The sequence below is a fragment of the Eurypyga helias genome, unplaced genomic scaffold (genome assembly GCF_000690775.1).
Source record: "Eurypyga helias isolate BGI_N326 unplaced genomic scaffold, ASM69077v1 scaffold5709, whole genome shotgun sequence".
Classification (NCBI taxonomy): domain Eukaryota; kingdom Metazoa; phylum Chordata; class Aves; order Eurypygiformes; family Eurypygidae; genus Eurypyga; species Eurypyga helias.
This window is the reverse complement of record NW_010269995.1, coordinates 19,478-36,940: the sequence shown is the minus strand read 5'-3', so window position 1 is coordinate 36,940 and position 17,463 is coordinate 19,478. Positions and strand designations below refer to the sequence as shown.

The following is a 17,463-nucleotide window of genomic DNA, read 5'->3' as shown; positions in this document are numbered from 1 at the left end:
CACTCCTCAGTACTGCGTAGTCTCATCTTGGAGGAGGGTAGCCTTTGGGATGGAGGTGTGTTTTTGTATTATAATGACATTATAATGAGCAAAGTTTGCACAAAGGACAGCAGTTCATCAAAAGATGGCAGACTGTTGGCTCAGGGTAGCAAAAGTACAGCTTGTCAGCGTTTGAAGTATCACTAAATTCCCATCTCTGCACCGTTAACACAGAGCCTGGCCACGGGGTCTTCACTCCGCTCCACCCTCCGTGCGGTTTCCAAGGTTGCAGGTTATGTTGCTTAGGGAACCATCGTGGAAGGAATTCCATGCATACCAGCTGCACACCACCTTGGAGGCCTCCTCAATATTATCTCTTTCCTTAATGTGCGAATAATTCTGTATTTTTAATATAAGTTTAAATTTCAAATTACATCCAGTGATTATCCTACAGGCTGAATGCCCGTGAGTGCTCAGCTGACTGCACCCTCTAATTCAGTCTCACCCACAAGGATCCCAGCTACAGGCTTGAAGCTGTGCCAGGACAAAACAACGTACATGACAGGAAGTGACCACCAGAGTCACTCTCAAAACACTCTCCTGATTCCAACACACCAAAGCTAACATATCCTTATGAGAGTTTGTAACCACGTTGCCAGACATTGCTTGGAAAATCTGATCATTAAAAGTTTATGTCTCTTAAAGCTGTTGCTACATACAAATTTTGATTTATGATCAAAACCTGAAGCGCTTCAACAACGTTAATCTAAGACAGATGTTGTCCAGACCTCAGTGTTTTGTCCTACAAGAATGAAGTGATCATGAAAGAGTGATGTTTGTGCTGTTTGGGGGCTACATCCAGAGCCCAGCTTCAACACTGCACTATGCTTTGCCAGCAAAAGCAACTCGCTTACCTGGCCAGCACCTGAGTTCAGAGCAGTGATTAACTGCATATTTTAAAGATGTGGTCTTTGAAAATGTTCTTCAGAAAAAAAATACCTGTGGACACACAGCAGGCATGTCTGGTGAAGACCTCACACCAAGTCACAGGACAGGTTAAAGAGACTATCAGCTGGCAGCTTTCTCTTCTCTCTCTCAGTACCTCAGAGCCAGGCTCAGGAGTAAACCTTTTTTAAGTAGGTAGATGAGGATGAATAAAAGCAGCCATAGTTCATAGTACAACTGGTATTTTAAGCAATCTGATATTTAATGATATTAAGCAAAATTTGTCATAGGCTGTCACCAAAAGTAAGGAAATTACTCCCTTATAGCTTTCAAAATATAGGAAGAGACAAATTAAATATACTTTGAAAAAAGAAAAGAGAACTTCAGGGCCTACTGACATATTTCTGCTCCTACTCCACTCAAATAATTTTTAAGTGACCTGAACAGATCTTCTCCACTAGCAAAAAACTAGATACAAAAAATCAACTACAGTACCTTTCATTTGTGTAGTAAGGAACATGACAAGGTTTATGAAATAGAGTGGTAAGTAACTGCTTAGCCACGTGTGTACACAGCTATAGCAACTCATCATCCAGTGCAGTTTACTGTTGCTTAAAGCAAGCAGCAGATGTTTCAAAAACTGAAGACTTACCCAGCCCACAGGTAAGTGGACATGACTACAAGGTAGCCTTTTTTCAGTCACTCAGATTTATGAAAGCTGATTAGATGATACCAAGATCCTTGTCTTTTCCTCCCTATATATTGAAATAGAATCCTAATTTTCTCCAAGGACAAGGATTGATTTATTTTCCTAAATCAAAGCATCTGCATCTGTAGAGAAGGTGAGAAGTATATACAAAGAATATAAGAAATTCACATTATTTACTGCAACAGGCTGGCAATAACGCAGTAAGTGCAATCTAAAATGGGATTCACTAGCTGTTCATTCCATACACCAAGCTATGATGCGGTCACTTTCCAAGGAGGAAAACACAAAAAAACACCACCATCCATCCCTCCACGACTGCAGGAGTATTGTTTCACACCGGCTGCTTCTCTGTTTATATCCTCTGACAAATTTTTCCCCTGCCTTCAAACCTCAAAAGATAACAGTATTTTCTCCCACCGCTTCTGCAGATGAAGTATATGCCATTTACTACAGCTCAGCTAACGTGAAGTAAACATGTAAGTGAACTTGCTTGTCTGAATTCTAAGCCTGCTGCTGTTAGTGGAGTCATCCAGAAATAATGACCTGACAGGTACATTTGAAAATCACCTTTTCATGACCATGGAGGGGGGGGAGGGGAAGAGAGAGAGAAAGAAAAGAGAAGCAGAAAACCACTGTCTGATCTCAGGTAACTGACTTCTGAATAAAGCTCAAGAAGAGACACACATTTATTTCCCCCTTTCACCAGCAACTGAGCATCAAGCAGCGCTTCGGGTATCCACCGCAGGAGGCAGAGATGCAGTGTTCATATGGCTCACCAGCAGCAAGAGACTTGTGGAATTTGCTTACTAACAACACAAAATCAGTATGAAAATCATGTTGACAACTGAATTACCACAAATCCAGCTGTGACAGGACATAATTGATATCCTTAAGATCTGACCAAACTTCAGACTTTCCCCTCATAGAATTAGGATGATGCAGCCATCTAACTGCCATCTAACCAGAGGTGAGACAAGAGTATTCAGCTGAAAAAAACCAAACACAAAAAACCCCACACAAACGCACATTCCAAAACCAAGTTAAAAAAGCCTCAACTGCTTCTCATTATGACATGCTGTGTACCTTAACATAACGTTATTCATCATTTTTTTTCTCCTAGAGAAATGTGTATGTTTGGGGGGATGTGCGTGTGTCTCATTTACCTTTATCCTATCAATTTTACCACATCACACAACAGTTGTATCCAACAAACTACATTCAGAAGCCGTCCAGTGTAAGTTAGACACAGCAACTTTGAAAAGAAGCATTTTAATATTTGAAATTGAAAAAAAACATGAGTTACACTGACAGCTATTACATCTCCAGTAAAGCACGACAAACTTGTGTAATTCTTTGCGGGTACGACTATCGTTATTCCTGCAGTTTTAAGAGAGCTGTTCAATAACTGTAGTAAAACTACAAGGTCCCTCTCTGATGCATGCACTGATTTTAACACTTTCCATTCACTATTTCATCTATCATGCCGTCACAAATCAGAATCCCAGCTAATCTCAATGAAACTAATTCCAGCTTCTTCTGGTTTTTAGGCTGGTTTTACTACTTAAATGCACAGCTACATCAGGACAATTAATCCAAGCTTGCTACTTCACCGCAGGTCCATCGGTACAGTTTTTATTCTGATGCTAGGTCAATACTGCAGCCCCTTCTTGCTACAGTTGGCCCTGCCAACTTTTTAATACAAGCTACCTGTGCTTTTTGGCACTGTACCATGCATTGAGATAACAAAATGAGCTAAGTTTACACTAGCCTAGAAAATACAGCCTTATTATTTTGTAATTTGTTTGAATTCCATACAAAGTGAAACTGAACCATGAGAGGTGATATCTGAGAAGCCAAGAAAGCTAGCATTGCTATAACTTTATAGCAAGACCACTATAAACTTTTCTCTGACACTAACCTTTAAGTTTCTGTTCAACATCCTTAATAGTCAAAGACTCAGTATCACCAACTCTTGATCAAGAGGTGAGACATGACACATTACATCAGGGGTTATTTAGCAGGTCCTCCTTTTAATAATGAAAAGCCACACCTGATGAAATAGTATAAAAAAAGCCTTTAAAGGCTTCTAAGTTGTTTTAGAAAGAATACTCGAATTTCAATTCGAATCTGAGTCACATTAAAGCCTCTAAGTTCTACAAAAAACCACTCAAGGCATGAATGAACAGAAAAGCTTGTGGAAAACCCAAGTCTCATTTACCTACCTGTCCTTGCTGCAATGAGGTGTGTTGCTTTATTAGGATCATCAGCACTTAGTACTAGATTCTTCACAATTTTAGCTCCGAGTGCTGTGGCATGATAGTGTTCCCGTGTTTTCTCAATGGGAAAGTTTGTTGGGTAGAGTCCACTAAATATTATGGTTACATCTGCCAACACTTTACTTTTCAGTTCTGGTACTATTTTTTTGATGTCTGGAATTTCCTCAATCTCTTTTTTCAGGTATTTATCATACTTTGTGTAATAATCGGTGTGAACTCGCACGAGTATCTCTTCGAGGTATATTAAATGGTCATCATTATCTGTATCATCCTCTTCCTCTTCTTCCTCCATACTCTGGTCTAAAGACTCACCCATTGTAATTCCAGACTGTTCACTATTCTGAGACTCTGTTTCAGCTTCCTTCTTGTCTGCACATCCATTTCCAAAATCACAAAGGCTTTCCTGTTCACTTTCTTCTTGTGCTTCGACATCAGTTTTGTCATGAACATTTTCGCTACGGGACGATTGTGCATCTCCAGAATGGTTCACCAGACCATCTTTTTTCTCACTCACATCAGTGCTCTCTTTCTGCAAACTGTCATCCTGCAGAGGTTGTTTGGATTTCTTTTGGCTTCTCTCTTCCTCGTTCTCACTATCTGATACGGAAGTGGATGACTTTCTGGTATCCAATCCACCATCACTTTCACTGTCACTAGACAGTTCAAAGTCCAAGTCATTTGTTGCCTTGTCTTGTGTTTGCTGCTTCTCTGTCACTGTTCTATCAACTTGTTCTGAAAAAATACGAGATTCTTTTGTATTTGTCAAGTCATTAGTGATCTCGCTGTCCGTTTTGCCACCAGTGCTGGCGTTTAAGGAGGCCTGGGCATCAGCTTTATCACGAGAGTTCATATCCCAGTCAGATATTCCACTGCTTACAGAAGTACTTCCATTTGCAGTGCAAGTGTCCTTTGTAGCTTTGAGACCATTGCTTTGTTCTTCTACACATGTAACATTCTTTATTTCTTCCACCTCTTTTGCAGATGTCACTGCTGAATCCAGTGCCTCTGGTTTTGTAGCATGGTTTACTAAGACACAGGAAAGAGAGACAACATTTTTTTTCCCCTTAAGCACAGAATTCACATATGCCATTAGACTTCACTATGTTTAGAAGTGACATCTAGGCTTTTCAAAAGTTAAGATACTTTAGGTGCCAATGATTACTAGAAAGAACTGGCAAACCTAACAAACTTCAGTAAAGAAGCTGTGTAAGCAGCTTTTCTTTTTAATCACACAGGTCACAGTTAACAAATAAGTACTTATGCAAACATTAAAGAATTAGTCTTGTAACATGAGTTTTACAATTACATCTCAGGGCAATGAAACTACTGCAAAGAAGAAAAAAATAATAGGGCAGAATTCACTTCAGGAACCACAAGAACTTCCTTTATGAACTTCCATTGCTTTCATATATTTCCTATTTTTTATAATCAAAATAACTGTATTTTAATAGTTGAAAAGATATACTTGTCTCAGCGATACAAAGATGCTGTTTGAGGCTCACTGAGACTCTGCTGGCATGCAAGTGTGCTGGTAAAAGGGTAACAGATGCAAAGGCAGAAAATTAGTTTTAGGGTGTGTCTTCAAAAGGAGAGAGAGAAAAACTGCAGACATCCAGAAGTTTGCACACAGACATTCATCATGACCACTGGATGAAGTCACTGTACTCTGTCTTTTACGTGCACATCCTTGCCCTGCCGGTCAAGTGTAGAGGTCCCATGTCATGGTGTCCCGATTCAGTCTGAGTACATTATTTTTGATTCCATATTGGACATCTTTAGTTCAGCAAGGGAAGAGTGATGTCACATATATTAAATTAAAAACAACCCCAACACCATGGCTAAACTGGAAAAAGCCCTGCAATTCTTTCTAAGCCTTTGTCTTTCAAATACATTTTTCCCAAAATTAATACTAACAGTGATGTATACCCTCTAAATCCATCTGAGTACATTATTTTTGATTCCATATTGGACATCTTTAGTTCAGCAAGGGAAGAGTGATGTCACATATATTAAATTAAAAACAACCCCAACACCATGGCTAAACTGGAAAAAGCCCTGCAATTCTTTCTAAGCCTTTGTCTTTCAAATACATTTTTCCCAAAATTAATACTAACAGTGATGTATACCCTCTAAATCCACTATTTGTATTGCTGAACGTAAGGTTCTCGTGTCAAATTCCAGAACACCACATTCAGTAGATGCTAAAAATCCCACATTAATTTTATTAGCATGATTTAGGCAGGGAGATAAGCAGAGATCAACTCACCCATTTTCAGATGCATGTTGATACCAGCATTTGTTAACTATTGCTCCAAAGTTGGGCAGAGAAGGGGACCAAAAAGGAGAAGAAAGGAATTTGGTTCCCTGACCAGCTACAGAGAAGAAAAAAAAATCTGCCTTGTTTTACACGGAGAAGGGAAGAGAGAACTGTCCTCCTCCACACATTCTTGAACAATCTGGTGTATTGCCACATCAGCTCTCTAGCCCTAACAGCCAAAATGTTATTAGAGTACTCCACTTTTGCTGTGGTTGTCCACCAAAAGGAAAGCCATCAACAAAAACAGTCCTGTTTTACTAAGCTACTTGCACTTGTGATGCAGGAGCACTCTGTCAACTACAACTGTAGTTGCTCATTTGAGCACAACAGCAACACTAGTAAGGCCCCACAGTGACCTAGGTCAATCGCATCTGAAAAGTGGCAAAAAGTTGTAAAAGCAGTTTAAAAATGGTATAGTTACCCTTCTTCTTCATTTGAATTTCTCTTGATCCAGGAGGTGCATTAATATCTCCTATCCCCTGGAAGTATACGTACTTCTTCACAGTTATCAAATTGGGTGCAAACTTCCAAACATCCTCTCGATCATCGATGATGCAAACCATGGAATCCCCACATGGGAAGAGATCTCTAAGAGACAAAACAATGGATAAAATGAATCCAGTTTTAGAAACCAATACTATCAATGAAAGTAGTTGCTATTGATGTTCTGGTTTATTATGAGCATGTCTGCAGGACATGCTTATATACGTACTTACCAAAAAAAAGTCAGCAATACTATAGAGATCAAAACACAATTATTTGAACTCAAGTTAATAAAAATAGAGATTTAAAAGTAGCTGTTTTCTATCACAAAGGCTAGAAGCAGGAACCAACAAGCCTTTGCAAGAAACATTACAACATTTCAGTCTAATTTTCAGTTTATGCTGATGAACAGCCCAAAGCCAACCAACACATGAACAATACACTACCTATATATAACTAGGAAAAAAGACACAAGAACAATTTTTAAAGAGTAGACTCACTCGGTCTAAGACAGAGTAAGCAAAAGGTAATAATACGTAACTGCCAAGACAGAGGAGGTAGAGTACTTAAATACACATGCATATGAAAACAGAGCAAGAGAAGAAAAAAAAAGCTCCTCATCTGCTATGGTCAGATGGGGAGAGAGCAATCATTCTTAATTTAGTTTTATGAAATACTTAACATGTCTGCCTTTAGGAAAAAATAATCTTGGCTTTATACTCTGTAAAGATCAGAACCTGAATTGAGACTAGAATATGAATTCAAGGCTCTAGATAACCTAATTTCAAGAAATACTGCAGAACTACTAGATGTATAGCACATTTGAAAGGCAGAATAAGACATTCAAATATGAATTAACCTCAAACTGAGAATTTTGGGTTAATTAAAAAAATCCTGACACAACATACAGGTCATTATACAAGATCAAAAGCCATAACGTGAAAATATGGCTGTTGTTACAAGAATGAAAATTATACCACTGCTTCACATTCTTACTAGTCTAGTACAACGGAACACATGAAGCAGATGCAATGCTGTAATACCCAGCATCTCAGTTTTACTGAGATGGTGCTGATATTTAAGAGGCAGATAAGGAAGGACTATAAACATGTTAAGTACAGAGGGAGTAATTTTTATTTAGCATATTCTGTCTCTCTGTTGTCCTGTTTTGTTTAATGCATAAGACCCATATACATACCTAAGATTCCCAGTTTTAGAAAATGGATCAATACATTCATCCCTTGACAATATCCGATGAGAAAAAAGCTTCTTTTCAGGGTCCAAAAATCCTTTTGGAAGAAGAAATTTAAAAAATTAATGTTCAAAATGTTTATTCCTTGTTTAGGTTCTATATAATTCTGCTATTTTAATCTGTGCAACAGCAGTTTAACAGACAACTAAGGTAAGAGATATTATACAGGGGAAAGGGTAAGCACAGTGAACTGAGTAACTAACGCAGTGGGATTAATTTTAAAAATCCCATCTTATTTTCTTCCAACATAGCAACAAAATTGAAATTAAAATAACTAATTTTGTGACAGCCAAATAAATTAGGCTGAAAGAGATACAGCAGGTGATAGATACACATGATTTTTGCAACTTACATTTATCTCTCTACAGGTGGTTCTTTAAACCTAATGCTCTCCTTAGCTCATTATGCCTAGGGACTGCAGAGAAGTGTCACAAGGGTCCACAATATGCTGCAATACTTAAGCACAATGGGCATGTTAAGGGACAGTTTCAGCCGGAGCTCTTGCGTTTGTAGGTTTTAAGTTGTACCTCTAACAAATACTTTAATGTATTTGCATAAAATTAATATATCCTGGGATTCCTAGAACTATTTAGGCCCAGTTGCAGTAACAGTCCTGACTGCACTCTAGAAGAAGAAAAAAAAAAAAAGACAAACCTAAAACAAAAACAGGAGAAGCTGTGCTAGTGGATCTTAAAGCAAGATAAAATGCCATTATTTAGGAATATGGTGACTTGGGTGTACAAACACATGCACATGCTTCTAAATCTAGCCTCCAAAAATGAGGTTTATCTTCATGAGCAAATCACAGCCACATAATCACTCAGAAAAAAACTGGCATTTGACATGCTAATCTGAATTTCTTCTTTTACTGAATTTGCACTGAAGTTAGCATCAACTTGATATTGTTCTCATGAATAATAACAGGCAGTCAGTTCTTATCCAGGAACAATTTTTTAAAGTTTTACTTTATTTTAAGTGGTGGCCATCTTACAGCCAGAACCACAGTTCAAAATGACTACAGACTCTAAGGACCAACTTTAATTTTCTTTCAAGGGGCTTTGAGATTTGTGCAGAACACATGTTCAGCTCCTTTCAGAAGTTCGGCTCCCAGGAGTATGTTAAGTCAGGTCTTCAAAAACAGAGGGTATTAAAAAAAGTCATCACTTCTGAAGAGTTGACTCTATATGTATTAATGTGTAATCGGACTAACTTAAAACCCATAAAAGCAAGAAAATTTGGAGTTAAGGACAGAGGTTCAACCTTAACTCACCCGACTATGCTTAAGAATTGTTGCAAACTCGCAGAATCATCCCCTGTAGTGAGACCCTTGCAGTACCTAGGCATAACGAATTGAGAGAATTAGCTACACAGATTTATTGCTGTACACACAGATATTCTGACAAACTACAGAAGCTGTCACACAAGTTGCTGTTCTCCAACCAAATTCTCTTCTACTTATTATCTGAATACACAGGGACTCTCTACACTAAACTGGACAGGAGCACACTGATTAAATGGTAAAACCACGATGAGGCCTTTGGTTGCAGTGTAGTCCAGCTAAAACTCTAAGGAAAAGGAAGATGACCCAAGAAAGCCCAATCACAAAAAACCTGGCTGACAGATTAGAGATGAGGTAGTGTTCTGGAGCTTTTCAATATGCTTTGGTAAAGACAATAATTTCAATACTTCTGTCCTCTTGATAATTCACTAAAAATACACAGAGGATACAGCTCACCAGAAACCCACCTGCAAAGCTAAAAACCCACCTGAGACAGCCGGGTCTTTCAACGATGAGCTACTTGAATAGTAATACAGAAAACACTGGTCTTTTAAAGAAACTACTTACATGTCAAACTGTTTGGTTTCTTTTGGATGTTGCTTAGCCAATTGAATCAATACAACACACATAATCCTGATGTCTTCACTTTCCAAGGAAATGGCAGATAACACTTCATTTTTCATACATCAACAGTATGTTAATCTTATCTTTAAATCTTTGAAAAGCTATATTGGCTATTCACTAACCTATTTGGCTATTCTGCTCCATGCAAGAGTAAACAAGATGCCTAGTGGCTAGAACACATACTGTTAACTAAAACATTAACATTTAACAGGTTTATGACTGCAAATAGAACAGAAATCAGAAGAAAGAAGTAGATGTGGATATGCCCTCCAAGATAAAACTAAGTAAAGGCTAAGGTTTAACTTCTTTATTAGAAAAATCGTTATCATATGGTTTTCAGTAACAAAAAGAACTGGGAAACCCTCATTATGAAAAACTCTACCTTCAAAATAAAAATCTTTTCACAACCTACACACTGAAGGATTTAGAATATGAGATTAGTACACTGTTTGGATATTAGCCTTTAATAATGAAGCTGCAGGTTCCAAATGGATGATACCTTCCAAAGTACTGGTGGCTTTTTCTATAAGAAAAACCAATATAAACCACCAAAAAACCCCACCTGTTTAGATGATGTCACTTTTCTGTGGGAGCATTTTGTTGTAAATTTCTATGACTTCGGAGCAATGAAAAAGTCTATATGTAAACTCATCAAGTACTCAGAAACAGCAGAAGTATTCCTGAGATGTATTCTTAACTTTGTTTCATTTATTTATTCCTATCCATTTCCCACCTCATCTCCTGAAAAATTATTATGGTGCCTTAGTGTTGATAATGAATTTTTTTAACAGATTTTTTCTTTTATTGGAAAAGTATCAGTTTACACAAATCATTCCAGAAGGACAAATATTGATGAATTTCTCATTTTGTCAGCATGTTTAAAAAAATCAAAGCCTTTTGTAAAAAGAAAAAAATATGGAAGACAAAGACTTGCTATTTCAAATCAAAGCTGAGCTTCCATTCATTCTCATAAATTAGACAATGTGCTAAGTATGCCTCTAAGTAATTTTTTGAACAAACTGAAGACCGTATCATTATCCTTTAACTACCCTATTACAAGGGACTATTCAGCTGACTTACCTAGCAGAGGCTACTGCCCCACAGTTGTTTGTTTCCCAGTATGTCAGACTGGGTCTTTGCACACAGAGTCTCATCAGGCTATGTTACCTGATCTTATGTAGACTCTTAGAAAAAGTAAACTTGGAAAAAGTAAAACTTGTAAAGTAAACTTGTAGGTAAACTTGTAAAAGTAAACTTGTAGGTTATATCACAAGATGCAACGTTCAGAAGCAACTAACTCCTACTGTCTCAAATCTTAGAGGCAGATTGGGTTAAATAGCAATTCCTAGTATGAGTGATATAACAGTAGGATCCAACATGAATTTGAAGAAGTCCTTTTAAAAATAAATCTAGACTTCAATTTCTGAAGAATCAGGTCACCTCCAGTTCTACTTCAGGTCTTGCATTAGGACCTGGAAAGAGCTATTGACTCAGTCTTTCAATAGCACTGGAGACCTTCAGGCACTGGTGAAGGCGCTATACATACACATGCATAGTCTGTCAATTCTTTACTGAAATACATACTGCAGTATGTTTGCTGTAACAAATCATACATATGAATGCCATCAACTTAGTCCTACTTTCTAAGTTCTGCTATAAATGTTGAGTGATTTCACATTGCATTATTGTCTAGTGGCCTATGAACTCTAAAATTCAGTGGCACTGACTTTTACAACTAGCATGTAAGCTGAATTGAGTATTAAATACATCAAACTTGTATTTTGCAGAGTAGGAGAAAAAATTAAATACCAATTGGTCAAAATAATTTTATAGACAAGAAATACTATAGGAAGATCTAGATTACAAAATCCAAAACATCTTCACAAACATATTACATTATACCACTTTAAAAATCTGTCAGATTAAGAAAGGGTTTAGGATAAATGACTTCAGCAGACATAAATGGTGGCTGTAAATATCAGCCAATCCCACTTAACAGCTGACAGGAATCAGTTGGGATGACAGAAAGAGACTGACAAGATGTCATTTGTTTGCAAAATGAGGAAAAAGCCTTCCAGGATATGGAAGAAGCAACTCAGGGTTCAGATTTCACAAAGAAATACAGGTTGTATATGGAGAACCTAAGAAAACAACCTTTTTCGTATGAAAAAGATTCCTTGCATTTTATTACAAGTCCTTCACTTAAGTAACACAGGGATAAAAGTAAAACAAACTGACAGCTTTTTATAAGCAATCACTTAGCCAATACTGCCATCAAGTGTTCTCGATGGGTATTAGCCATATATTTCTGTTACTGCACCTTGGTTACTCAGGTGAGTATGGAGGCCAAAGGCTGTATCAACCGTTTCTCCATACCAACATATTCCAGCTGAAACTATCATCACTGTACACAGAATCATAGAATGGTTAGGGTTGGAAGGGACCTCAGAGATCATCTAGTTCCAACCCCCTGCCATGGGCAGGGACACCTTCCACTAGACCAGGTTGCGCCAAGCCTCATCCAGCCTGGCCTTAAACACTTCCAGGGATGGAGCATCCACAGCTTCTCTGGGCAACCTCTTCCAGTGCCTCACCACCCTCTCCGGGAAGAACTTCCTGATGTCCAACCTACCTGCTTTCAATTTAAACCCATTATGCCTTGTCCTGTCACTACATACCCTTGTAGTTTCAATGCTTTTGATGAGGTTAGACACCTTCAGGCAAAATTCCAAAGTCTGGGAATGTCAGTAAGCAGCAATACCCTAATTTGCTCATTTGGTGCCTATTTACTCTATGGAACAGATGAAGCAGCTCAAGTACAATTCCCACAAAGCAGCTTGTCACATACTAAGTATCAGCCCGTGCCAGCATGGGGACTGCAGGGTAATCCAAATTTTAGCTCAGAGATTAAAATGAGCAAACACAGGACCAAATCACACATTGAGAGAAGATCAATCATTGGGAAAGTGCTTACACACCATGAGTTAACTATCTCTGCAATTCATTCTTCGCCGCGGCTCTGACCTTATTCGGTATACATCTTCTGACCTTAGGCCACACGCAGATTTTGGCACACAGATCCAAGTGAGGAAGATTGCCCACCCACTTCCTTACTATCAGGTATTTAGACCCAGTGTGTAAAAAAACCATTCCCCTTGCTACACAGGAAACAACCACTCTCTAAGAAGGACAGCAGGGTACAAAAGTGTTAGTGCATTAGCAGTACACAAAGTATAATCCAACAGTGAGGCTGACAAAGCTTTATGAAGATTCTTCAAACAACTCAGCCAATAAACACTGAGTAATGTAGAAATGGTCACTTGGATGGATAGGACATGTCCCTCCTGAACTTACTTTCAAGAAGAATTTGTTGCAGACCACAAATAGGTATTGTTTTCTGATTAGAGAAGTCTTACTCTTGCCATTACAAGCATCATCTGTGTCTTATTTAGCATGCATCACGAATTCTTTAATAAGCAATCTTTCCTAAACTGCTGCAGACCTAACTAGGATAGTTTAACTATTTTGGAATCTTCCTTTCTTGCCAAGAAGTGGGATCACTGGGACAGCATTGCTCAAGGCACTTGTGGCAACATGACAAAAACTGCAGATGCAAAAGACAACTTAAAAAAAAGGTAGAAGACAGAAAAGCATCAAGGACAGTTTGATGTGCAGAATCATAACCCACAGCATGGTTAATTATATTGTCTTAGTTTGACAGACTTAAGGGAAAGTCTGAGGTGAAAAAATGCTATTCTGTCAAGGAAGACTCAAGATGGGGTGAAAGCCAACTTTACAGTTTAAACACATGGTCGCACCTTAATATAATTTTGACCCATATGCTTGTGTAACAGAGTAGTCTTACTCTATGCTTGTTGGAAAAAACCAAAGCATTTCAGGCAGTGACCTGACTATCACTGTAATTTAAATGCACGTTTTCAGTTAGTAGGAGAAAATATTTAAGTTCCTGAGAAGAATATGTGAACGTGTTGTTAGATCTATGCTGTTCCTCAGGTAAGTGCATGTCAACTACATGACACAAACAGAACTGCTGTGAATTGATTTATAGCAGCCAAACTTCCTTTGGTGAAAGAAAACTGCAGAGGGCAAGGGGGCGGTGTTCCCCACAGAAGGAGATAATTTTGTGTTGTCAAATTTATGAAACTGTTGCTTTAGATTTTTAAGACCAGTGATGTTGCAGAACATTCCAGAGCTCATCAGCATCATTTTTTACTTAATTCAATAGGAAGGCACTAGTTCTCATGCCCCAATCTGATTCTCTAACTGTTAGGTAAGCAAATAAAGCACACATCCGATGGGAAAAAAAGTATTATTTCCGAAGTTACAGGCCACACAGTCAGTGCCAAGTAAACAAACCAAGAATTCTGCTTACTGGACTATTTAGGAAGTGGTTTTGCACAAAACAAAGAACAAATCCTTGCAGACAAACACAGAAAGAAAACTAGTTATATGAGTATGAAGGCTGATTATATAAATATTGTTAGACGTAACATACTACTCACCTGCAATTGTATGTGCATACAGTCTGCTGCCAAAAGTAAAAACATGTAATTCATACAGCTTGGCAATTTTTTCCAGGAATTCCTTACAATGAGGACGCAAACGAGTATGCAACATAGGCTCGCCTCGACCTAACTGGAAATGAAATATTCCCTAGAAGAAAAAGCAGGTTTCACATTATCAAAATCCCAAACAAATATGAACATTCCAGAAGTGCCCTCTGCTACCATTTCCACTACTTTTATTCCATCTGTCTAGGCTGAAGGAAGTTTCAGCCACAAAGCTTATGTGGATGGAGAAAATCCAAAGCATGCTTTTGCTCTGTGTCAGACAGCTCAACACTAAGTTTTTCAAATGCAGGAAGCTGCACTCTTGAGAAGTTTGTGACCAGAAACTTTCATTTAAATGTTTATTCGCGGCAAACAGAATTGAAAAAAGCAACTCAAGAAATTTCTCAGAAAGTTCAAGATCTCAATCCAATCAGTATTACTTCATTCAGGTTAGTTTAATTGCACAGAGCTCAGAGAAAGACTTTGTTGGATGGAAATATATCATCAGATAGCAAACCAGGGAGGAGGTTTGCAGATAGAGATCCCAGTTAAAAATCTCAAGATCTTTTTAAAAACGTTTTTCTTCAAACCATGCGTTTCTACAGATGAAGACACAGCGTCTCAAATATACAAGTTTTTTAATCTTTAAGCTGAACATTCACTGTTCCCTTTCCTCTTGGCTGCAAAGTACATCTGCAGTTTGTTTTTCCTAGCAGGTGTGAACACATGCTGAACCTACTGATGTGACAGAAGGGCGAGAGGAAATAAAGAGGAACTAAGGAACCGCAGTTTGCCTGACACTGGATTTTGGAGTTCCTCCTGTACAAGACACTGCAGACCCATTCCAACAGGCTTCTTGCTTTAAAGTTCCCAAATTGGAAATAGTACAAGCCAATAGTCCCTATCAGTTCAATGACAACGACAAGTGTTTAATGAAAAAAGTTAAACATGAACACCCAAACTTCCCCCAGAAAAAAGAAACTGAAAGGGAGGGGGGAAATTAAAAAAATTAAAAAAAAAAAACCACTAGACATTCATGGAACGACACTTTCCGTAACAGACCAGATCACCCAAAAAGGGAATTCAAACAGTATGCTGTTTTGGCCAGGATTTAATTTTTTTCATAGTAGCTAGTATGGCGCCACATTTTGGATTTGTGCTGAAAGCAGTGGTGATAACACAGGGATATTTTCGTTACTGCTGGGCCTTTTCTGCCTTTCACACCACCCCACCAGTGAGGAGGCTGGGGGTGCACAAGAAGTTGGGAGGGGACACAGCCAGGACAGCTGACCCCAACCAACCAAAAGGATAGTCCATACCATATGGTATCATGCTCAGCATATAAAGCTGAAGGAAGAAGGAATGGGGGGGGACTTTTGGAGTGATGGCATTTGTCTTCCCAAGTAACCGTTGTGTGTGATGCAGCCCTGCGTTCCTGGAGATGGCTGAACTTCCTGGTGCTCGGTAACCACCTGCCTGTTGATGGGAAGTGGTGAATTAATTCCTTGTTTTGCTCTGCTTGTGTTTGCAGCTTCTGCCTTACCTATTAAACTGCCTTTATCTCAACCCACGTGTTTTCTCACTTTTACCCTTCCAAGTCTCTCCCCCGACCCAACCAAGAGGAGTGAGTGGCTGCGTGGTGTTTAGTTGCCAGCTGGGGCTAAAACATGACAAACAGTAATTCACTTTATCCATCTCAGACTGGAGAGAGAAAAAAAGTCTCATCACTGAGTACTCAGCTTGTACTTGGTAGAGGAACTGAGTAGAGGAAGAAAAGCAGAGCTTAAAATTAGCTACTTGAAACTTCTCACTTAAAGTGACTGGGAAGAAGTGCAGAAAAGCATAAACGGGACAAAGAAAACCATCAATTTAAACGTAAAGAAAAACTGAACATATTTCAGAAGACATGTTTCTCATTTTCTGCCATTCTGCAACTACAATTTTATCTAACCACAGAATGTTTTCTTAAAGAACCAACATTTAAATATTGCTGGAAATATTCCTGTTACTTTGGCTTGGAAGTTAACATCAAACACTTACCTTATTAGACATTTGTTGGCAGTGCTGTTCTGTAGTATGGATCAAGGTCTGATCTAAATCTACCATGAGCACCAGTTTTCGATTTCGATGTAGTCGCTGTTGATCTTCTCTTCCTAGCTGCTCAGCTTGCTGTAACAAAATGTTCAGAACTAAGCTTAGAAGAAACAGATTAGATTTATTGTCTTTTGTGTATTTAAACTCAAGAAGAAGTTCTGCTACCAACTGAGTGCATAAGAAATGATGCTTCAACATAACTATAGTGATGGCAGCTTTGTCAGGAATTTTTCTACATAAAAAACCCAAAACCACTCCCAAAGTTTACTCTCACATCTCTGTAATACCTGTCACTCTTAAAACTGATAAATGCAACACAACCACTTCAAATTTCATAACTAAGTAACTACTGAATGAATTCAAGGCCAAGAGTCTTGAGAGGAAGTAGCCATAGCTAACAAAGGACAAGCTCAGTAGGTCTGAAAACTTTGGTTGTTATGTTCAGCAATTTCGTATTAATGAGGTTGAGTATTAAACTGAAGCTGCTAATAACAGAAGCGACTGTCACTGTCAATCTGATCTTAAAGAATTGTCGTGGTTTAGCCCTATCAGGCAATTAAGTCACTCTACCACCCCACACCCCACCCCCACCCCCGCCAACAGTGAGGAAGGTTGGGAGGAAAAACAAGAGAGGCTTGTAGAAGTTAAAAGCTATTTAATTATATAAATGAAACTTATGGTCTTTCTAACAATACTATTGCTAATAAGTAATCAGAAGAACAGAAAAATAGAACACATGATATGGGATCTTACCACCCATGGACCAACACAGCCAGATTCCAAAATGGCAAGACAAAGAAATCCAAATGGAGAGGAATGCCCCCCCCCAACCCCCAAGGTCAAGAGCCAAGGGTAGGGAGAAAGAAACTTCCAACGCCCCATCCCAGATCAATTCCCTGGCAAAAGACGGTCCTTCTCTGCTAATCACCTGTCA

The 17,463-nt window shown here is 38.5% G+C and overlaps 1 protein-coding gene across 1 annotated transcript in view; it reads right to left on the bottom strand.

The window, feature by feature from the left end:
* Nucleotides 1–17,463, bottom strand: part of CTDP1 (CTD (carboxy-terminal domain, RNA polymerase II, polypeptide A) phosphatase, subunit 1) — a gene marked incomplete at its 3' end in the record, with an annotated part of 57,491 nt that overhangs the window by 35,912 nt on the left and 4,116 nt on the right. Inside the window, exons 3-7 of the mRNA XM_010158267.1 lie at nt 16,476–16,604; nt 14,388–14,538; nt 7,908–7,998; nt 6,648–6,814; nt 3,856–4,935 (exon numbers count right to left, since the gene is read on the bottom strand). Of these exons, the coding sequence (XP_010156569.1) occupies nt 3,856–4,935; nt 6,648–6,814; nt 7,908–7,998; nt 14,388–14,538; nt 16,476–16,604 (1,618 nt within the window). The remainder of the gene's footprint in view (nt 1–3,855; nt 4,936–6,647; nt 6,815–7,907; nt 7,999–14,387; nt 14,539–16,475; nt 16,605–17,463) is intronic.